The sequence below is a fragment of the Vicugna pacos genome, chromosome 7 (assembly GCF_048564905.1).
Source record: "Vicugna pacos chromosome 7, VicPac4, whole genome shotgun sequence".
Taxonomy (NCBI): domain Eukaryota; kingdom Metazoa; phylum Chordata; class Mammalia; order Artiodactyla; family Camelidae; genus Vicugna; species Vicugna pacos.
The window spans coordinates 62,121,323-62,145,142 of NC_132993.1; the positions used below are offsets into that span (position 1 = coordinate 62,121,323).

The 23,820-nt window shown below is 38.9% G+C and overlaps 1 protein-coding gene and 2 long non-coding RNA genes across 7 annotated transcripts in view; 1 reads left to right on the top strand and 2 right to left on the bottom strand.

Annotated features, from left to right (window-relative positions):
* The window catches only part of LOC116281291 (uncharacterized), a 53,255-nt gene extending 43,046 nt beyond the window's left edge, over window positions 1-10,209 (bottom strand). For all 4 annotated transcript variants that reach the window (XR_012074491.1, XR_012074494.1, XR_012074490.1 and 1 more), the window contains exons 1-2: window positions 10,068-10,209; window positions 9,322-9,516 (exon numbers count right to left, since the gene is read on the bottom strand). This is a non-coding gene — a long non-coding RNA (uncharacterized lncRNA). The remainder of the gene's footprint in view (window positions 1-9,321; window positions 9,517-10,067) is intronic.
* Window positions 10,210-13,042: 2,833 nt separating this feature from the next.
* On the top strand, window positions 13,043-23,487 carry LOC140697430 (uncharacterized). The gene is made up of 4 exons (XR_012074495.1): window positions 13,043-15,525; window positions 17,441-17,509; window positions 21,127-21,165; window positions 23,220-23,487. It is a non-coding gene; the product is annotated as an uncharacterized lncRNA (long non-coding RNA).
* Window positions 18,787-23,820, bottom strand: part of VPS50 (VPS50 subunit of EARP/GARPII complex) — a 105,681-nt gene continuing 100,647 nt past the window's right edge. For both annotated transcript variants that reach the window (XM_072964982.1, XM_006207635.4), the window contains exons 27-28: window positions 22,017-22,206; window positions 18,787-19,501 (exon numbers count right to left, since the gene is read on the bottom strand). In XM_072964982.1, the coding sequence (XP_072821083.1) occupies window positions 19,382-19,501; window positions 22,017-22,206 (310 nt within the window). In that variant the 3' untranslated portion in view covers window positions 18,787-19,381. The remainder of the gene's footprint in view (window positions 19,502-22,016; window positions 22,207-23,820) is intronic.

A 23,820-nucleotide genomic window follows, 5' to 3' on the forward strand; every position in this document is an offset into this window, starting at 1 on the left:
CGAAATAAGTCCATGGTTCAGTAGAAGCTATTTTACCTCTAGAATATATGTGACCCCATTTCCAAAAAAGGTTACATTCTGAGGTACTGGGGGCTCGGACTTCAACATATACTTTTGAGGGGACACAATTCAACCCATAACACTGGTCAAAGAAGGTGGAGAAATACCGCACACTGTATAACTCTCTTGGTAAATTTGTATTAGCATATTAAGGATTTTGAAGTAAATGAATCGGTTTAGATTTCTTCAAACACAGCATTTCCAAAGTATGCTTTCTGAAAACAACATCAGGACAATGGTCTACGAAGGGTATTTTTTCAGATGTTAGAATTTATTACTATAAAAAAACCTGTGAGTAAACAAATGGGACCTAATTAAACTTACAAGCTTCTGCACAGAAAAGGAAACCATAAGTAAAACAAAATGACAACCTACGGAATGGGAGAAAATTTTTGCAAATGAAACCGACAAAGGCTTGATCTCCAGAATATATAAGCAGCTCATACGACTTAGTAAGAAAAAAACAAACAACCCAATCCAAAAATGGGCAGAAGACCTAAATAAACCTAAATAAGCAATTCTCCAGTGAAGACATACGAATGGCCAATAGGCAGATGAAAAAAATGCTCAATATCGCTAATTATCAGAGAAATGCAAATCAAAACTACAATGAGGTATCACCTCACACCAGTCAGAATGGCCATCATTCAAAAGTCCACAAATGACAAATGCTGGAGAGGCTGTGGAGAAAGGGGAACCCTCCTACACTGCTGGTGAGAATACAGTTTGGTGCAGCCACTGTGGAAAACAGTGTGGAGATTCCTCAAAAGACTAAGAATAGACTTACCATATGACCCAGGAATCCTGCTCCTGGGCTTATAACCAGAAGGAACCCTACTTCAGGATGACACCTGCACCCCAATGTTCATAGCAGCACTATTTACAATAGCCAAAACATGGAAACAGCCTAAATGTCCATCAACAGATGACTGGATAAAGAAGTGGTATATTTATATAATGGAATACTATTCAGCCATAAAAATCGACAACATAATGCCATTTGCAGCAACATGGATGCTCCTAGAGAATGTCATTCTAAGTGAAGTAAGCCAGAAAGAGAAATAAAAATACCATACGAGATCACTCATATGTGGAATCTAAAAAAAAAAAGAAAAAAGAACATAAAATACAAAACAGAAACAGACTCATGGGCAGAGAATACAAACTTGTGGTTGCCAAGGGGAAGAGGGGTGGGACGGGATATACTGGGAGTTCAAAATTTGTAGATACTGACAGGCATATGTAGAATAGATAAACAAGATTATACTGTATAGCACAGGCAAATATATACAAGATCTTGTGGTAGCTCACAGCAAAAAAAAAGTGACAATGAATATATGTATGTTCACATGTAACTAAAAATTGTGCTCTACACTGGAATCTGACACAACACTGTAAAATGACTATAACTCAATAAAAAAATGTTAAAAAAATTTGCTAAGAGAGTATAACCAAAAAAGAGAAAAAAGATAGTTAAAGTGATAGATACGTTAATTAACTAGATGGGAAGCATCCTTTCACTATGTATATGTATATCAAATCATCATAGTGTGCACTTTAAATATCTTACAATTTTGTCAATTATAACTTAATAAAGTTGAATAAATAAAACAGTATAAAATTAACAGTAAAAAAAAAACCTGTAAGTTTGTGAAAATCAAATTCCATATTGCTATACATCTTAAGGGATCTTTGTAATAATGAGCGAGCATTACCTTGAGCACAGCCTGTCCTAGAGAATCCGAGTGCTGAAGCTAGTTTAATAACAGCCCATGGTGGCCTTGGCACAGAGCTGCCTGGAAGACATGGAAGAAGCAACCACGAACTCTATGGGGATTCACTGCAAGGTCTCCTTCGCTCAGTTTATCATGCTATGAGCAGTTTACTTTGATGACTGGAACATAATCTCTGCCAAAGATAATATTCTTTGCTGAAAGTTTTGTGGCTTTTTGGAACTCCTTCCACTTTCACATAATCATCTTGAACAGTGTTATGTGAAAAATGGTCAAACAGTGCAGGGGAAATACACATGCCCCACTTAGCAGTGGATGGTCTTTAACTCAGATGGGTGCCTCACATAGCAGGGGTAAACTGAACACCAAGAGAAATAGAAACTAAGATTGGGGGAAGAAAGCCACACCACAGGCCTGCCCTGAGCTTTAGCATCATACAACGTCTTCAATGTACTTTTCCAACATTTTGTTTCATGGAGAGAGGTACTCAATTCACAATCTGAAAGACACAAAGAAAATCCTGAAGAAGGTCTCTCTGGAAAAGAACATGATATCCTAATTTTAAGCTTTGAATGAATTTTCAAGGATCTACTTTCAAGGACTGCTGTGGTTTCTCCCCTTCCCTCCAGTTTCCTTCTTTAACCCCTCTCCTCCCAATCATTCAAGACATCCCTTAACCACTGACCTACAGGGGCAAAGCACAATGGAGTACTGTTCTCCCTAGACTTGCAAACTTGTTTTAGAATATGTCACATGTCTGGTGTGGCTCAACTGGATCTGGTTTATTTGTCAACCCAGGAGCTTCAAACAATGCTTAAGATCATTTTTTTTTCACTTATATGCTGATTATTAAAAAGACTCCTCATTGACCCCAACAGAAATGAATGATGGTATCAGTTCACACGGACACACACATTATTCTGCCCTCTCTGGCACTGGAAAAATGTGCTGCTTTTCAGGTTCATTCACATGAAGTTTTTGGTTTTACTTAGAGTAGGAACACTTTCCTGCAGCCAACATAGGAGGAGAGGCTCTAGACAAAGCAAGGACTTTCTAAAATCACCAGTCTTTTTCTGAAACTTTTTTTTTAACTGAAATATAGTCAGTTTACAATGTTATGTCAATTTCTGATGTACAGCATAATGCTTCAGTCATACATATACATACATATTTTCATTTTCATATTCTTTTTCATTATAGGTTACTACAAGAATATTGAATAACTGAAACTCCTTATTTCCTAAAGTTGTTGAACTTGGTAGGAGAAACAAGATCAGAGAAATTAGCCAATAATCTTATTTCTGTAGGTCCAAAAGGACACAGTCAAACTAAGGAAAACTTACTATACTAGTCAGGATTCTCCAGAGAAACATAACCAATAGGAGATCTATACATACATAAAACGAGGTTCATTATAAGGAATTGGTTCACGTGATTTTGGAAGCTGAGAAGTCCCAAGATCTGCAGGGTGAGCTGGCAAGTAGGAGACCCAGGAGAATGGTGTAGTTCCAGTCCAAATGTCTGTAAGCTTGAGATCCAGGAAGAGCAGATGTTTCAGTCTGAGCCCAAAGACAGGAAAAAGCCAATGTCCCAGTTCAAAGGCAATAAGACAGAAGAAATTCTCAGGAGGATCAACCTTTTTTTTTCTATTCGGGCCTTCAACTGATCGCATGAGGCCCACCTACATTAGGGAGGGCAATCTGCTTCAAATGTTAATCTAATCCAGGAACACCCTCACAAAAACATCCAGGATAATATCTGACCAAATACCTGGGCACCCGATAGCCCAGACTAATGGACACATAACATTAACCATCACACTTACAACTATACCTTGAGCCCTAACCCCAACTTGTTGGATGGAGGGTCTAGAGCCAAAAGCTTGCCTTTATCATCTAAAGTTTAATGCCACTTCACTCAGGACACTTTCAGAGAGCTAAGTGAGCTGATCAAAAATACTGGAAGTTCTATGCTATGCATTTTTGGGGTACAATCTAGATTATATGTCATGAAATTTTGTGTAACTTAGACTTACTGAGATTATTCAAAGCAGGAGATTCTCTTTATATTGTCCCTGACATTAAGAAACTTGTAAACTTCCTTCATGAAAGACCAAACAGCCTAGATACCCCCTGACTAGCTTCAAAATAAAGATCAGGCAAAATCTCAAATAACCAGAAATTTTGATTAAATAGTACTTTCCAGTATTCCTTTTGGGAGAAACAAAACAGTTAAAGAAGTACAAATTGCAAGATTTTGTCAAAATGCCAACCCCTAAGTAAGGACAGACACAGTTAATATCGTCCAACTACATTGACATATTTGAATAATGGGAATTAATTCTGAGAATGATAACTCTGAGTTACTACAAGGCCTTAAATCACTGTCAAACAACAACAAAAACAAGACTCCTTAATTATCTACCAATGAGTGTGTATTTACTGGACTGAGATATTCGGAAACATTTTGTCAATAAATATTGAGCCCAAAAGGGTCTGGAGATGCAGTGTGTGTTTTAGAGCTGGACAGGCCTCAGTGATATCAAATGTGATGATGTGCAGGAGTAGAACAGGCTACTTGAAAAGGTTTTGCCTTGTTGGTATTCAAAAGACAAAAGCTCACCAAGTTTTTCTTTGGTCTCAAGGCCCATGAGAGGGAATAAAGCTGAATTTCCAAGAGAGGAAAGGACTCCAAGGGACGATAAAGGCAGAAACGTCCTCACTTGTAAGAGTAGAAACTTCCCCATACACCCCAATTTTGTGCAGGGCTCCAGATGGGACTAGGACGTCAAGGTGTTTATGAAGGGTAGCTATGGAGCCCTAACACGCTGTGGAGGTGTCTGGGTCTGAGTGTTTGATTTATAGAAAAGAATAGTGAGTAGGTTGTCTTCGTGGTGTAAGGGTCCAAGCACACCAGGAGGACTAGATGTGCAGCAATGTCTGTGGTGGCAAAGGTCAACTGGTTCTGATCTATATTCCAGGAGCTATAGAAGTCTGTTATTCTTACATGGCCATAGGAGAGGAGGCCCCTGAAAACAGGTGAAATTGAACTTCTTAATATGTTGGCAAGTGAGAACATAAATGTGTTCAATATTTTTAACAGCTTTATTAAGGCAAAAGGGACTTAAAATAAACTGCATTTCAATTCCTTGTTAGCTAATGAGGTTGAGCATCTTTCCATGTGCTTATTGCCAATCAATTTTTTTTTTGGCTAAGTATATGCTCACATATGTTGTTCTTTTTCTAATTGGGCTTTCATTCCCTAATTATTGAGTTTCGAGGGTTCTTTATATATTGTAGATGCAATTTCTTAATCTAATATGCAGTTTGTGAATATTTTCTCTCAGTCTGTGGCTTTTTTTTCACTTAATAACGTCTCTTCAAAGAGAAGTTCTCAATTTTTTTGTGCAGTTAAATTTATAAAAATTTTTATGGATTTTTTGGTACTGAATTTAAGAAATCTTTGTTGGATCCAAAGTTACAAAGAATTTCTCACATTTCCTTCTAGAAGTTTTACAATTTTAAGCTCTATGTTTAGATCTGGGATTCATTTTGATCTATTTTTATGTATGATCAAGCTTTTAATCGATTCATTTTGTTTTGTTTTGCATATGGATATCCAATGGTTCCAGTATCTTTATAGAAAGGCTATCTTTCTCCAGTAAATTGCCCTTGTGTATTGTTGAGGATCAATATGTAACCACATATATGTGGGTCTGTGTCTGAAATTTCCATTATGTTCCATTGGTGTATATGTCTATCTTGACAGCACTTATATATACTTGAAAAACCACCTTGATTACTGTAGCTTTACAATAAGTCTTGAAGACAAAGCAAATAAGACTGTTTTGTTCCCTGCTTTGTTCCCAACCTTAGGAAGAAAGGATTCAGTCTGTTACCATCAACTATATTACTTGTAGCATCTGCAGATATTTTTTTATCAAACTGAGTAAGTTCCCTTCTATTCCTTTCTCTGAGAGGTTTTATCACAAATGGATGATGATTTTTTTCAAATGCTTTTTCTGAATTACTCTTTCTCCACTGAATTGACTCCAAAGGAATCAAACTGGAACCAATACCAAAAAGATAAGAGATATATCTCCAAACACTTGGAAACTAAGCAACACACTTCTAAATCTAAAGGTCAAAGAGGAAGCCTCAAGGAAAATCAAAAGATAAACTGAACTGAATGAAAATTACATTCTATCAAAACTTGTGGAAAGAAGCTAAATCAGTGCTGAGAGTAAAACCTGTAACACTAAATGCTTACACTAGAAAAAGGGAAATATCTCAAAGCAATGGCCTACGTGCACACCAGAAGAGAAGATCAAAGAAACCTGAAGCAAATAGAAAGATGAAATAATAAAACAAGACTAGAAATCAATGAAATTGAAAACAGAAAAATAGAGAAAGTCAATAAAATAAAGAGCTGGTTCTTTACAAAGATCAATAAGATGGACTTAAAAGTGAAAAAAGATAAAGGATACAAATTATCAATATCAGGAATGAAATGGTTATCACTACAGACCCTGCAGACACCCAAGAGATAGTAAGAAACATTACAAAAAATTCTGTACAAATAAATTTGACAGCTTACATGAAATGAAGCAAATGCTCAAAAAACAAAAACTACCACAATTCATTCTATGAAACAGATCATCTGAATAGCCCCTTATCTATATTAAGGAACTTATACTTGTAATTTAAAACTCCCCCTACCAAAAAAATCCCCAAGCCCAGATTGTTTCACTGAAGAATTAACACCAATTCAAAACAATCTTTTCCAGAAAACAGAAGAGCAAGAAACATTTCCTAATTCATTCTATGAAGTTATTATTACAAATATATCAAAACTTCACACAGTTCAAAAAAACTTTACAGACAGTTCAAAAATAGACCAATATTCCTCACAAATACAGATACAAAAATCTTTAAAATATATTAACAAATAGAATTCAATGATATATAGAAAGAATCATACTCCATGACCAAGCAGAGTTTATGCCAGGGATGCAAGACTCGTTCGGTATTTCAAAAAGCAATAAATGTCATCGATGTGACATTCCAAAGAAGAAATTCTATGTGAATTACATTTCCCTAACTGGCCAGAGATACAATCACATTATAATCCCAGAGAAATTCTCGGAACATGTCAATACAATGACACCTTAGGGCTGGGTTTTGGTCTAATTTGTAAAACTCCTAATGTATCACAAGTGGTCAAGTTATTGAGGCTTCTGCTGTTTACTCTATTGTAGGTTAAAATTACCAGCTCATCCAAGGACTAGGAACATTTTCCAATTTACAGACACAGAATCAGGGCAAATGGAAAAGACAAGAACCAACACTCAGTTTAAGTGTTAATAAAAATACTAGAAACTCATTAGCTGATAAAACTTGCTTTGAAAACAAATCCTAAAGCAGCATTTTTATTAAACTGCACAATGACAATTGTAGAGCAAATATGGGGAGTCCTCTAAATTGTTCTCTCTTTGAATTGGTGCACTGCAGAGTCTCCAGAACAGCTTGCCCTAGGTGGAACCTTCCACATTTCCATGCCAGTAGAAATTATGGAGATTGTAGAAAACAAACAGAAAGCCTACACAGGCTCAATGTTAAAAGTGTTTTTTTATATAACTCAGAAAAACATAACACGTCTTAAGGGTTCACTCATTTCCTACAGATACATTATTTTTAGAGGATTCTAAGAAACTGAAGCAAAGACAGTTAGACTCATTATTATCCATCGGCAGGACCGTGGAACACGCAGCGTCACATTGGTCTTCAGTTGCATAGCCGAGTGGGAGAGGCTGAGGTGACCAAGGGGTAACTGAGCACACATGGGGAGCAGGCAACTTGCCCAAGGAAGGGGAAGAACCTAAATCCAACCCCAGGTGCTATTCAGACATATATCCTTCACCACATCCCAGGTCATGCGTCAACTCCCTCCCTCCCTCAGGGACTCTTTCTAATTTGGTCTTCCCTTCCTCCAAGGAAACAATGCTGCAGAAGTGGACCCCAAATCTGAAGAGGTCTTCTATAAGGCATAAAGGCAGGGGCACCTGTGGAATTCTCGCTTTCCTCGCTGATGGCTTCATCATTCAGGAAGTAGTGGAAGGGACAGGACCAGTGAGTGCACTGCACAACTGTAGGAGGCACTAGCCCCACTGCAGTCTGTGTGACTGTTGCCCCCTGCAGTTGTGTAGTGCATATCACACAGCCCCGGAGGCAGCTTTTTAAATTTCATTCTTCAAATAAGGGAGAATTGATTAATAAAGTGAAGATAATGAGAATGTTGGAAGAATAGAATCCAGTTTCTGGGATTCCTAGTAGCATGGTCAAAAGTGGTCCATATGCTATAAAAATGATGAATATATATTATCTTGTGTCAGGCATTTACTAAGAATTTTACTATTTTATCTTTAATCTTCCACTACGATATAATTTTATTATTCCAATTTTACAGATGAGGAAAATAAGGCAAAAGGTTAAGTAACTCCCCAGTTCACCTGGCATATAAGACCCTAGAGTCTCTTAACTGCGATACTGTCTTCCCCAAGAGAAAGCAGAATTCAGAAAATGGTCAGGAAGAGATACCATAGTCCTGTGTCCAGACTGAAAGGGAAGTTAGCTCTAGAAGAACATGGCAAAAATAGAGAAAAAGGTAATTCTGACTATGGAGTTTCAAGCCATCATTCTGAGGAGGAGAAAGAGTCCTCTGAAGATGAAAGGGGTACCTGCCCAAGGAATATTCTGCTCATTTCACTGTAAAAAGTACAAAAGATGAAGAGACAGGCAGGTGCCAATCAGAGTCAAACAGGAGTGACAAGTGACCTTTCAGGAGGTTAAAGCATAGTGTGACCTGATATGAGAAGCCTCAGGACAACTGTCAGAGTGTTTACACACATGTGTTCCAAGCCCAAAGGGGGAAGAAAACACATCACTGCTTCAGGAGTATAAAGTAGTGTTAATTAGCTTTAAAATTTAAGAAGAAGGAGGTTCATTACAATTAGATAAGGAAGGACAAACACTATTAAGATAAATGGAAGTCAGAGGTAATAGTACTCCAATAAATAAACACCCAGAAACTTTTTAAGAGTTCAAGTCTTCTTCTTGTGGTTACCAAGGAGCTAGAGGTGAGATCTAGCAGAAATTTCTGCACATTTATATAAATGGACACGAGGTGTCTGAAGTCTGGAATTAGGGGAATAATATTCTAATATTAAGAGGAATTAAGCTTCCCACACAACCATCTGGTGAGCTTACCATGGAACACTTGGCAGATTTCAAGAATAAAACATTAAAAATTACTTTGTGAGCAATTTTTGTAAGTGACTTATAAAAGGTCATCATCAAAAGCCAGCATGGATTCAAGCAAGGACAAGAATACCAAGATATTTTTCCACTTTCCATCTCAACAGTGTTGCTACCATATTATTCCCAGCAAAGAATTTCACAAAATTTCATATTTCCTTTGTGGTTAAACTGGGAAAACGATAAAATATAGAACACTCATGGTTCTAATATACCTGTTCAAAAAGTTCTGATTCCTGGAGTTGCCTTGTGTTGGGCCCGAGAGCTCTGTCTCTGGTTCTGTCCAACTCACATTTTTATCCACTTGACTGAGGATCTTCAAGAAATACTACCTTATCACTTGGGCAGCACAGTAGGACATGCTTCATATTCTGAATGATGAAATCTGGAGCCCAAAAATTCTCGACAGGCTACAATCAGGCCAAAAGTAACAAAATGACAGATAGATGAAACTGTATAGGATCTTGAATTGGCATTTAAAATATAATCCACTGTACAAATCCTGATGAGGATCGATTTTAATGGCATCAAATAAACTTAAGAACTTTAGTTGACCACAAGCTCAAAATGTGTTAATATCCTGCATATGATCTGGGTATCATCGGCCAGTGCAGCTGTAGGCGGCATTACTGGAAGGAAGATAGAGACGTTTCTATATTCTCCCTGATCCGAGGACAGAACACAAGGCAATGAATGTACGCCCCAGGGAGTGCAGTTTCAAGATCCAAGAAGCTCTCTGATGATGAAAGCTTGTGAGGAAGCAAGTTTCCCACTGCTGGAAATTATCAGCAAGTAGCTTGGACTGACCTGCTAAGATGCCATAAATAGCTTGCCTTGTGGATGTCCAGAGGTTATGGATATCCATAACTTTCCCAGTGGAAGGTTGCACTAGGTGAGCTTGAAGTTTCCTACTAGCTTCAAAACTGTTAGATTTTACTCTGGAAGTTTCTCTGCACCTTACCTTGTCCCCTGGGACGATGTAGTATGCGATCCCTGCTGCTGGATCCGTACACTGTCTTCCAGGCAGATTCACTGGATCCTGGGTAAACAGGATGTTCCTGGACTTTGCGTTCACAAAAGACTTCTAACACTACCTGCCTATTTGTCACTCCCTCCCCACCCCACCCCACCTCCAAGGAGATCCACTGTGGACTCCCTGAATCACGGTGAAGAGATAACTGATTGTCTTTTTTTCTTCATGCTCAATTGTTACCCGTTTTTGTTAAATGTTTTATCCCCCAACTCTACCTTGCCAGGAGGGCAATCTTAGTGTGATGCTGGCATTGCTAAATCTTCCTATTCCAAATGTTACGATTATGTCATTTATACATTGTCCCTGAAGCTTAGGGAATAGCAGCTCATAGCACCAACTGGCCAATACATGCCCATCCCAACCCCTGCACAAAGTCTTCTATGCCACCATCGCTTCTATGAAATCATGATCTCTTGCCAAAGTTTCTCTTCATTTTCTCCTGACGATGAAATCTAAGAGCTGAAAGGACAAAAGAAGAGTCAAAGAAAAAAAAAAAAAAAGGAGCTTGACTTTTAACAAAATACCCCCAAAATCTGTGTTGGCTTAAAATAAAAAAGAAACCATTAAGATGCCTTAAACCACAAGAGCCAAGTGCCTGTTATTATGGTTAAATACCAGCCAAACAACACTGCAAATTGCCAATATGCCGAAAACTCCCCTAATATGCTCAACGTGGTCAACAGAAATTCACTTATGAAGCCATGTAGGATTTTCTTTATAAGATGCTTAGGAAAGCATTTAAACCAGCTTCCAACAAGTGAGCTTTTAAAGATGAAGACAAAGTACTTACTGAAAAAAGTATATCAAGCACTGCCAAATCTCAGCCCCTCTGTGTGTGCTAATTACAATCTCATTAAGAATTTTATTACTGACACATACTTAAATCTCAGGGACAAAACTGCAGTTAGTTTGCTTGCAACAAGCCTTGTCTCAAAGATTAATGACTCAGAAGAGGTAACTGATGGATCTCAGCCCAAATTAAAATAACTATTCCATTATCTGAAGGAACAGACACCAGGCAGTACATTTGTTTGTTTAGTCAATGAAGTTGGAGCTTTGGCAGATGTGTGTGAACATACATACCTGGAGAGGAAAATATCAGGTCCTTGTATTTATAAGTTTACAAATTACAAAGAAGTCTAGTAAAAAACTGAAAGTACTCTCCCAAAAATCTTGAGATACTGAAAAATGACAGAGTTATAGCTCCACTAGTGTGTCTGGTGGTTTGCTGGCTATGTCCCTTTTCTTTGCTTCTCACTAGCATCCAAGTGCTGTTTTTCCTCCTTCAACCCTCAAAGAAGCTGGACTACTCACACCTAAGAAACTGTGACATAGTGTGAACAAAAACATGCCCACCTGCAGAAACTTCTGTTCCCCCAAATCCCACAAGGTAAGACTGAGGCTACTGAAAGGGGCTGACTTTCTCCGCTGGGGTGACTGTGATGAAAAAGGAAGGTATGAAGAGAATACAGCAGAGAAAAAGGGAGGCAATTCTGTCCCATGGACAAGACAGAAAAGGGACACGCTGCTGAGCTGCCCTGAGTCATTTCTATGACCTGTGGGCCACCTGTCACTCCACAGCCCCCGAGTTAAGTCCCCGAGTAGAGGCTGAGAGGACTGGGTATCTTGTTATGGGAAGGAGAAAAAAAGAGAAAACCTTCTGCACAGCTGAGATGGAGCTGAACATAACACCAGCATTTCCTCAGCAGCTGACAGGGCAGCAGAAACACTAGCACTGTCAGATGAATCATACCTGAATTTCTTGACCTAAGAGTCAGAAGAGGGTCCCTTGGGTGGTTTACCAACAGAATACATGAAGGAAAAGGCTCTTGAGCAAATCGCCTGTCATAGCGGCATAAACACTGATTCCCACTTCCCCAGGTCGAGACACATCACTCACCTCCAAGAGGCTCTGCTATTAAGTCTGGAGGCACTAAAACCAGACGGAGCCCCACTGAGAACCAGCATGCATTCTGCAGTGCGCCAGCCAACTCTTCAGGAAGGAGGCAAAAATGTAGTCAAGGAACTGACCTAGGGATGCAATTCAGGCCAACCAGCATTGTGAAGAAACATGGTGAGGTCCACGGTGGCCAATATGCAGGTCACGCTGCTGCTAGAAGCTGTGATGAGAAGGGTGCTGGTTCCATCCCTTGCAATGTGACTTTGGGAAAATAGCTTCTACCTCCTGGGCCTCGATCCCCATCTCCACAAAACAAAGTTAACACAATAACCACCATTTACTGAACCCTCACTCAATGCCAGGCACCTGTTCTGAGTATTTTTTACATTTTCTTTTATTCTTACAATAGCTTTATGAAATAGACATTATTATTATCCCATCTTAGAGAAACAGAAATCTCTTTAAAGTTATTGGCACAGAAGGGTAACTAGAGACCAGGCAAGAATGAAAGAAATGAACTAAGCAGAAGCCCAGGCACCAGCACACCTCCAGCTCAGGCTAAGCTTCCCTTACCAAAGCATCAACTGGCCTCTCTCCCCCTTGTCTGATTCAGTCAATTGCCGAGACAATCAAAGATTCTGTAAAATATGATACATTATATTAGTCATTCCTGCAGCTCCACTTGTCTCACTGCTCATGATATATGCACCAATTGAAACTCCCTGGGAGAATCTGATTTCACTCAAGCCATGTGACAGACACACATACGCTTGGTGGCCTGTTCAAACAAAAGGTACTCACAAAGTCTCTTATGGGGAAGGCAATACTCTTTCAGAGTTCATGGAAAAGCACCAATTCTTATCCTAAAATGGGCACACACACACACACACACACAAAACACCTGTCCAAAAATGGGGGGAAAGAGGCCTTCTCAGCAGTCTGTCTGGAATAGCTACACTACAGACCTTTCTGTAAAGAGAGAGAAAATTCCAGGTCAGCAGCTTCTTTGGATCACCTCATCCCAGTGTAGTGTAGTGCAGTGTAGTGTAGTGTAGTGTAGTGTAGTGTGTGTATGTGTCTGTGTTTGAAGGCAGTGGTTCTCCAACTTCAGTGTCCATCAGCATTTGCTAAAACACCGACCACAGGGTCCCACTCCCAGTGTCGGAGTCCGGGGTCTCTGGTGGAGCCTGAGCACTGGCCTGCCTAGCAGGTTCCCAGGTGATGCTGAGGCTGCTGGTCTGGGAACCACACCTTGAGAACCACTGGTCTAGGGCAGTCTATTCCAACAAGTCAACCTTCATCTCAGGCAGTCTGCAGGGAAAAAAAATTAAGGAACGGAAGTAACTAATTGCTTCTTTTTAAACTGCTACTGCTTTGGCTTCCAATGTCAGTGGGCACCTCTCTTCAACAATCATGGAGTAATTAACCCTCTTTCTGCAATACTGAGAAATTAATAAACCAAGAGCAAATATGCATCTGACCCACGACCAGGAGCTCTGGAGTGTAAAGAAGTAAACTTGTGACAGTCTGCCCTGAAGAACCAACCAGTTGTTCAGGACAGTTCAGAGAGGAATTCAAGTTTGAGAGGCCCAAATACTTGCATTTCATCCATTCGACCACTCCATCCAGCATGTAGTTTTGAGCTGAGTAAGACTCTGTGCTTAGTGCTGTCAAGGTGCACAGGGATGCACAACAGATGGATGTGCTGGGTTGTTCCCTCCTGTCTACAGACTCCCTCTTTCCCCGAGCTGATGGTCCAGTGGAGGTGACTCGTTTGTTTGGATGCAGAGATTAAAAGAATAATTCGAGTGCCTGCAAGTACAGCCGGGCCCGCATCGTCCATGTCTTGAAACCCCCGTCACTCGTTGCTGAATAACATCTGCTGCTGTATTCGTGTCTCCTGCTTGGACGCGTAAGACACTTAAGTTTGTCGTGTCGCCCTGGTTTTCTCTGTGCTCCTTCCTCCCCTCCCTTCTGTGCACCAAACACGCTGGCCTTTCTGATCCTCAAGCACACTCTGCCCTCAGCCTGCTCACCTGACTCCCACTCACGCTAGGCCTCCACGTGAATGTCTTCTTCCCAACACCTACCCCAGAATTTTCCTTTGGAACGCTCCCCAGAATGAAATGTGTTTGGCTTACACGTATTTAACCTGCTAGACTTGCAGGTGTTATCTGTCCAGTCTACTAGAGCCCAGCCAGCAGCTGACACCAGACAGACAAGGGAATGACCCTGGAGCTCACTCAGGTTGCCTTGAGGGACTGCACCAGAACTCATCTTCCCGAAGAAGATGGCTCTCTCCTCCCAGCCAGAGGAACGATGACGTCCGCAGGCTGCAGGTCACTAGGCAGAGAGTTGCTCTGTTGCGGTTAGAAAACCCTCCCCCAGTACAGCCTCTGCATTGTCCTAGCCCTGTCTCTCTCGATGACAATGGCAAGGGGGCAGGGGACAATGCCTTGTCTCTTCTGCCATCCCAACGTTAAGTTTCCTCAAGAAAGCCTATCCCTTAACCCATCTGTGTGATGTGGAAATTGTCCTGAACCCAAATGCAAGGCAGATGGCAACTCTAAAGGGACCGAATCTGCATAACCAATTACATTAATATTCAGGGGCCAAGTATGATTTCTCTGCCCCTAAAAAATGCTTTGGCCTTATGCTATATACTGATGACTTCTGCATTTACATCTACTGCCCCGACCTCTTCTCCAGACTCGTGTGTAGAGCTGCCTCTTTTACACTTCCAATGGTGTATCTCTTAAGTATCTCAGACTTACCCGCCCAAAACTGTTCTCTTGATCACCTTCACAAACTCAGTTCCCCAGAAGAGTCTACTTCCTCAAACCAAACTCTTAGAATCATCTTTACCTCCTCTTTTCTTAAACATCCCATCAAGCAATCAACAGATCCTACTGTCTCCACCTTTGAAGTGTGTCCAGGATCTGGCCATCTCTCACCATCCACTGGTGCTACTCCAATACGAGCCACCACCAAGGCTCTCTTGGTTTGCCGTATTAGCTTCTTATTTTGTCTTATTGCTCCAGTCCCTGGCCCCCCATGGCCTTTTCTCAAATATACACGTAGAGTGATTTTGCTAAAACTAAGTCAGCAATCAGGTGTTCTCTCTGTGAACAACCCTCCAAGTGCTTCCCATCTGTTAGTAAAATCCAAAGTCCTTTCCATGGTTCACAGGCCTTCACTCCGTGTGACTACTCCTGCCACATCCTTTCTGCTCACACTCTCTCCCACCTACTCTGCCAGCCACGCTGGCCTCCTTACAATTCTCAGAATAGCAGCCTTCACTCTAGGGCCTTTGCACTTACTATTATTCCCTCAGCCTGCAACACTCTACCCCAGATAATTGCACGGCTAGCTTCCTCATGTCTTCCAAGTGAGGCCTTCTGCAGTCGTCCTTGTTAAAACTGTATCACCAATACAACCACCACCATTCCTTACACTTTTTCGCCACAGCACCCACTCCCGAGAATGGTAAGTTTCACGGAAAGGACACCATCTTGGCTGGGTTCTTAATGGTAGAATTGTGATTAGGAAGTACACAGGGGTAACAGAAATAAGATAAGGTAGACAGCAAAAACTGTTTTCCAATGGTTACCTGAGGATATAATTACACTTATAGTGTAGGCTCCAGAAGTGACCTCTGTTGAAATGGAAATCTTGAATAAAATGTCCCCCTGCCTAAAGCAAAGACTGGTTGTATGCCGTTTGCAGCAGCTGGACAAAAATGCCCAGAGTACGGAAATGTCTTTTCCTTTTAACACAGATCCTTTTGGTTACTGATAGGCAGAATCAAAAGACGGAAGGCAGAGAAGAAACAGAATAAAATATAGGTTGTTGTTCAAGAAAATCCCTTTCCCAGATTGAAAGGCTTAGCACTGTGTGAAAAACTACTTAAAGAGCCAATTTAGAAATCCTTGGCAGGGCAAAGAGTCTTCTTGGTCTTGAGATCAAGAAGTGATCACGAAAGTAACTTGCAAAAATAGTTCATCAAAAACAAAAGACAAAACAAAAAAATGTTCTAAATAAAGCATATCTTGAAGGTAGCAAACCCCAGAGGCAAACTAGTTACCCTTCCTCCCCAAGTGTCTGCCCTCTCCCACCAACACCTCTACCAAGTGACAGAAAATATTTAGCTCTGGCTTTGTTTTCAAAATGAAAAAAAATTACGCAGGTATACTTAGCAGTATTTACAAGAAGATCCGCCGATCAAGAAGGTAGCATCAGAACTAATGAACTATGTCTCTCCATCATTTGGATGAGTTACGAATTTTTACATACAAAGTCTGACACAGCTTTGTTCTTGGGAGAGTTATGCAGCTTAAACTTTTTGATGGCCTTTAAAAATCTGTAGATGATAAGAACTCATCAAATATTTTTCATAATAAAAAAAAATCTGTAAAAAGCCACACTGGTCTTAACATTTACAAAGAATATACCAAAGTATTAATAATTTTCTTGTCATTAATCACTATCAAGAATTAAATATCATTTTGTTAGTGACTAAGTCTGTATTAAAATTAATCCAAAGAATAAATACAAAGTGGAAATATTTTTCCCCTTGACCACTTCTTTTTGCTCTGAGCACAACTTATATTTTATCTTCAGTCACAATTTTTCATTGAAAAGATAACTATGCTTTCAAAGTGAATTGAACTGCAAGCCTTTTTTTATGACTACATTTCAGTGAGTGGTAAAGGAAAAGTTATTTAGTTGAACTTAAAGTTTCACTTTAGCACTCAGCTAAATAGAAAATTTCAAAGGAAATTCTGCTTAAAGATATGATAAAATACCATATGGTCCTGGCTTCTAGAGAAATTCTATTTCATTTTGTAAGTTGAGCAAATGTGCTTATTAGTCAAAGTGAACTTACAAGATTTCCATAGGTTTTATAAACTGAGGCAAACTAGTTCACTTGAATTGCTATGTACCTCTCTAGCATTTTTCAAAGCAAGACAATGTATTTGTAGAAATCATCATTCCTTCTCAGGGGATCATGTACCAGACTCTCATATCAACTTAAAATCCTGAACTCCACACAGGACATGTTCATATAAAATGTCAAAGTTAAGGAACACTTAGACACTAAAAGAAATTTTTGTAACAGTAACGTTTTTAGAACATGTATAATTCCATTTACATTCTCAAGCTTTTCAATTCTATTTATCTTAAAATTAGTTTCATAAAATGTTATTGATTATAATTCAATATCACTGCATAATATTTTGAGAAATATCTGGTAACTCTTTTGTTACTAGGCAATTTCATGATTCAAATATCCTGTTACTGTTTTGATGTTATTTGCACTTAAGCTACCTTTTAATGAAAAAACACACAAAAAACCTTTCTCAAAAAAGCATCAAAATGACGTGCCATTTTTATTTTGAAGATGGTGAAAGCCAAGTATGGGTAAACTAAAAGTTCTCTCCAACTGCAAGAGACTGAGTCTCTTAAGAAGGTAAGTCCATCCTCTGTCTCAATTCCTATTACCCAGGAAAACACCCTACCAGGCAGATAACTGCTGTTCATACTATCTAGAGTGAACTAAATTAGAAATTAAAGAAAACCGACTATAAAAATCTATGTGAAAAACTATAACTAAGCAGCTCCTAATCAATTGAGAAATAAATGAGACTGAATCAGCTCTTTATGTGCCCAGATGAATATGACATTTAAACACCAGGCCCAAGTTTATCTCATGTCTGCTGTTTTCAAGTGGCTACAAGCAGAGGCTACCTTACAAGCACACGGTCCAGCTCCACAAGCAGATCATAATGGCACCAAATTCATATCTTTTTATAAGAGGGCAGATTTACTGTCAGTATTAAACTGACAGCAAATGGACAGGGAAATGAGAGGCTGAAAACCAAAAACTCATCACACAGACACACACTAACACAGACGCATTCTCAAAGTGCTTCACACTATCCTGTGCCAGTTATGGGTACCTGCAGGGACCGATGGACACTGAGTGGCAATCATCTCCTTGTCACCTCTGCGCTTGATCACATGCCACACTGTGCCGTTCACTTCAGCACCTCAGCTCTCAGAAGACTCACAGGACACAAGGCCTGTTCCTCACGAGATGCTTCAGGACTCTGCGAGCTGCTGCTGTTATAGTCATGCCCAGGAATCCTGGACCAACACCACACAAGCTTCTTCTACTCCCCAGTCAGAAAGAACACACAAAAAATTCCTTATCAGACAGCTGGCAGGAGCGCACGGGAAACTGATTTTTACGTCACAGATGTCGGCAGAAGATTCCTGGCTTCAAAGCAAAGTTTAGAGTAATAGTACACTGTTATCATAGACTGAGTTCCAAAGTTTATCATTGGCTAAACTCACATCGCATCTGTGATACAAAGCTGATACTTAAAAATGGCGAACGTAAGACCCTATACTTATGGTTACTGACTAACCAGCAGTTCTTTCCCTGAGTCAGCTAAGCCAGGTTCTGCTGTTCTAAGACAAAAGCTGAATTCAAAGAGAGCAAAGCTTCTATGAAAAAGTATCCCATATTTAAAAAAGGAAGGAAGGAAGGAAGGAAAAGACGGAACTCCCACAATCACCATTCTGCATGCTACTCAGGCAATGAATAGGTATGCCCAATGAAATTACTTTTCACCACTGGTTTCAGGATATAAGACCATTAAAATTAGAACATGCTAAAAAAAATTCCATTACAGTTTCATGAAATCTGTCTGCTGTGGAAAAATATCAAAATGCAGTCTCACATAGGTTGATCATGTTAGATTATAATATTTATTTAATTTCATCATTTATGATCACTGTGCCATAACCAAATTAACTCCAGCACAACTTTGACATTTTAAAACACAGACAGCATACTGATTTTTCAACTACTTCACTTACATGTACTTTTCAATTGTCATGCAGTGCTCATAATTAGGAGATACTGTACATTAGCCCTCTCATATGAACCAAATTCAAAGGGCAGAAAAATGCCAACATAAATTCATTCTCCAAAACTGCCCATGAATGTGCTGTCACTGTTTCTTCTAATAACATACTTATGGTACATTCTTTAGTAAAATGTGTAGCTGTAGTCACATAACAATAGTTATGATGAGGCAAGAATATTTCAAGAAAGGAATACAACAAATGAGACTGAAAATTGGAGAGGAGAGAGCAGGGCATATAAAAGTCATTTGAGAACACCACACAGACTTCGATGTTTCCCACTTCCTAGTTGGAAAGAACAAGCACAGAGTTTTCTTAAGACAGATGTCACGAGTGCATGAAAAATTGGCTTTCATGTCATACATGTTGAGAGAAGATCAATGCCATTGAGGAAACAGAACTGTTTTCCTTATCTTTTGGGTCTGTCTATATCATCTATAGCAGACAGAAGTTTTTGTCTTGCTTTCTTATTGATATGGGATCCCAGGCAAACATTTACCAGATTGGTCAGCTGCTTCGTTGAATACTCCTGCTCGGAAAAAGAAGATTCAGATTTAGTACACTAAAACACACGTATGTGATCAATGCAAAAAAAAAAAAAAAAAAGAACAGGCAGAGAGATATTCGAGTCTCGGTAGCTAGTTACTGAGCGCTACAAACCAGTGAAAAGCAATGGAAACTGTAGTTGAAACATGGAAGAGAAACTATGTACAGCGCTGTAAGAGCAGGGAGTAAGGACACCGCAGTACACATTTGAAACAAGAGGCACTAGAGTCTTGAAGTGATATGGCAGATAACATGCCTGTGCTTCTTGTTACTTTTAAGATCACACTCTGTGCTTGTTTCTGTGAGAGTCTTTGTTATTAAGTTATCAAAATACACGGACATCTCAAATTTTTAAAATGCTACTAAGTAGTTTCTGGCATGGTACATTTTGCCAACATTTTGGGTAAAAGAAAAAAAATCTCCAACCACAGAACAACTCAATAAATGAATAAGGTAACAAAGATCAGAAAGTTACTGGTTTTTAAACCCTTGTATTGTAATTGGCAGCTAGAAAGTAAAATTAAGACTACAGCTGACCCCTGAACAACGCAGGGGTTAGGGGTGCCAATCTTCCACACAGTCAAAACTGCACATAATTTATAGTTGGCCATCCTTATCCAAGGATTCAACCAACTGAGTATCGTGGAGTACTGTGGCATTTACTGCTGAAAAAAATTCGCATATAAGTGGACCTGTACAGTTCAAGTCCATGTTGCCCAAGGGTCAACTATATAAGCATTTTTTGCTGCACAAACCTATTTGGTTCCTGAATTTCAGATAAGTTATTAGGATGAGCATGAATGGAACTCATCAGAAAGTTTTACAACTTGACTTGTTACTGGAGGATGAATAGCAAGAGTTCAGCTAGGGGAAGAGAGTTGTGAACTATCATCTAATGAGAAAAGAACAGGTCTTCACTGGAGGTAACCAATAAAGACAGTGCAATTTCAAAATAAGAGGAAGAGTCCATTTAAAAAAATTAGCAAACTGCTCAGTTTGTGTATGTGATCTCTGAGAGCACCTGTAAGTACCTGGGGAATTCTCTCAAGTCATCATTCAACATTTAGAAAGCACCACCCAAGCACTGCACTAGACATTGTGGCAAGTTCTCTGGAAAACAGGACAATCCCTGTGGCTGGGCAAATTTCAATGAATTACAAATATCAGTTAGTTAGGGCTCTTCTAAAATACTAACCTAAAACTTTTAGCCCACTGTATTAAAAGAATAAACTCGCCAACAGGCATTGTCCTCACATCAAATTGGATCCCTAAGAGCTGTGCCTTTTCTTCTCAGCTACTTGTCTTCCTACCCAACGCCTTCCTCAGTACCAGCCCCAAAGTGTTTACAGCTCACTATAGTGAATGGATTCTAGCAACATTCAGCAGTCCATCTGCATCTGGTTTAGCACTGTGGTTCTCAAACGACAGAGATCAGTGGGACTAAAGTGGTGACATTTTGCTCAATTCTGGTGCACTGATCAGTCACTGAAAATAGCATATATGTTTCTACTTTGCTCTCAAAGATCTGAAACTACTGTTCGTACTGTAGGTACATTTATGCAACACTCAGGCTAATGTTTCTGGCTAAAACTCATTTTATTTTTCTAGACTGTTGAAACTAGAAAGAATGAGCCTGATAAAGTAAATGTAAGTAATTCCTCACTTCCTTACCCAGTAAAATGAAATAAAAATTTACTTAGCTTTTACCCATGATGTTTATAGCATAAATAAATGTGAATACTAGAGTAAGTGATGGAATCAGATTTGATGATAATTTTAACACTTTTCATATTTTCATTAAATCTGTCTTCACATACTGTCTATCTAGACAAATGATATAACAATTGTACAGAAAAGATTCCTGTATTGAGCATGCTCTGGTGATACTTGAGTCGAACTGTGTCAAAAATTCAGCATCCTAAATAATACTTGTTATAAATAGTAATTTTCTCTACTTATTTATATCTACACAAAAGAAAAATAATCTCATCTATACTTATGGTAAAATGTAAGATCTAAGGTAGAATGAAGTTAAAATTCAACTATTTAAATATTAATAAATCTAATCATCACTACTACATGTCAGTGTGTTGAGGCTGTCACCCATTCAGTGTTGAGGGCTGCAAGACAGTTTGAGCCCTGTAAGACTTTAGCCTGTGAATCTTTTCAATGTTGTTATATTCAATCTGTCCTGATGTTAACCATCTGCAGCCTTTTCCTACAACACAGCCTAAGGATAAACACAGCTAAAGTTCAAACTGGGGCTATCTCTCCAGGTAATTACTGTTACAGTTCACAAAGTCTCAAAAGGATCTGATTAGGCAAAGGGCACATTGCACAGACTGTGAGTATCGTAAAGACCGGCTCTAAGGAGCTCATGCTAAAAAAAGCAAATGTTTCTATTTCACCCTCGTGATTTTGAATTATATCATACACCAGACAAGAACAGCACAAAGGAAAAGGAGTAAAAATGGAATTAACTGCTTCCCAGCTCTCACCCTGTGCTCTTTGATCCAGCGTTCCATGTCATTCTCAGTTAGGTAGTAGGCTTTAATATAGGTCTCCACAAATTCTTTATCGGGAATAGGTCTAATATCTGTTAGTTTTTCAAGTTTCATTAAAAACTGTTGAAAGTCCAATTGCATCAAGGCACGACCCTCATTACTACACTTCTTGACGTTGGCATATCTAAGATACACAATAATAATTTTAAAAAACATAAATGATGGAATGGTTAGAAAAAGAAGCGTTTAGGTACTTAAACTTTTCTCTAATCCACATTTGGTGACATTCCACGAGAGGATTACAGGAAAAAGAACACATGAGCCTTGAGTCAGAAGGATGGGGTTGTGTTGAGGCCCTGTCACTCAGTAGTCATTTTTCCTGCCTGGGCCTCAGGCTCCTCACTTACAAAGCAAAGAGATCAAATGACCTATAAGGCTCTTTGCTGCTGCACTGCAGACTATAGTTGTGCACGTTCAATTAACATAATCCTCTGTAAGACAGTTAACGCTGGTATTCCAGTTAATCTGGCTGCCAAGAATTATGTATAAAACTAAACTATGAATATTCCCAAGTAATCTTAGTATCATAAAACTCTTCAATATTTAACCACTTAAAGCAAAGAAAAAAATGAAATAACTCTCCCATAAACATTCAGCAAACCCAAGAAACACAGGAGCATATAAACATAGAAAGTATTTACACAGTTTTCATAATAAAACACTTTAGAAACTTATTCTGACACCCCACAACACTAAAAAACTGTGTGTTCAAAGGTGGACTAGTAATAAGAACAAATACGCTAACCCTAACAGTACAACATTTTATTATTCATAAGTAATATTTCTTCAGTCAGACAATATGTGGAGAATCCAACCATAGGAAACAAGGTACCTCCCCTAAGGAAATCTGCAAGAATAGTTGTTTATATCATTTGAAGTTACCAATTTCTCTTTTTTTTTTAATAAAAAGTGTTTTGTACAGAAATATAACATTTGTAATTCATGTTTCTACTATTAAACAAGTTTATCAGGAGTACTTTCCAGTCATGACCGCTGACACAGAGCCACTGTGGGATTTACAGCACTTTTGGTTTCAATACAAAATGCCAAGGCTGTTGTCAGCTTGTCACAGTCACCTTCCACTTTCTAAGTTCTAACACATTCTTTTTTTTTCTTTTTTCTTTTTTCTTTTTATAGAACAAATAAGAACTGAAGAGAAATCAGATAAATGATAATGTGAACATTCAACTGATGTGCAATTCTAGATCACTGTGAATCATCTTTGAAACAGCGATCTGCTTTCCAGGAGTATTTTAAATGTATTACTGATTCTTAACTGCGTTACAGATGTCGTGGGCAGGGTCTCTGAGTGAATGGGAAAATTACTTTAGATCTGTAAACTAAAAAAAAATATGAAAGATTTCTATAGTTTACAGTGCTATAATAATGATATCATTAACAATGACATAGTGGTTACGAGGACTGATTTTGCCATTAGAAACTCAGGCACTCATAAGCATTCTCTACATTTAAAAACTGTGAACTTGGATAAGTGACTTAACCTCATTAAGCCTTGATTTTCTGAGGCTAGGCTCTCTCTCTGTTGATAGAACACAGAGAAAAACACCATCATTGACAATTTATGTTAAGATTGATAATGGAATCTTACAAAGTCCTTAGTTCAGTAAATGACACATAGTGTTCAATGAATGTTACATATAATCATCATCATAATTGTATTACTAGGTTATAATGATGATTACTTTCAGACATTAATTAGATGCTGCATTCCTCACTG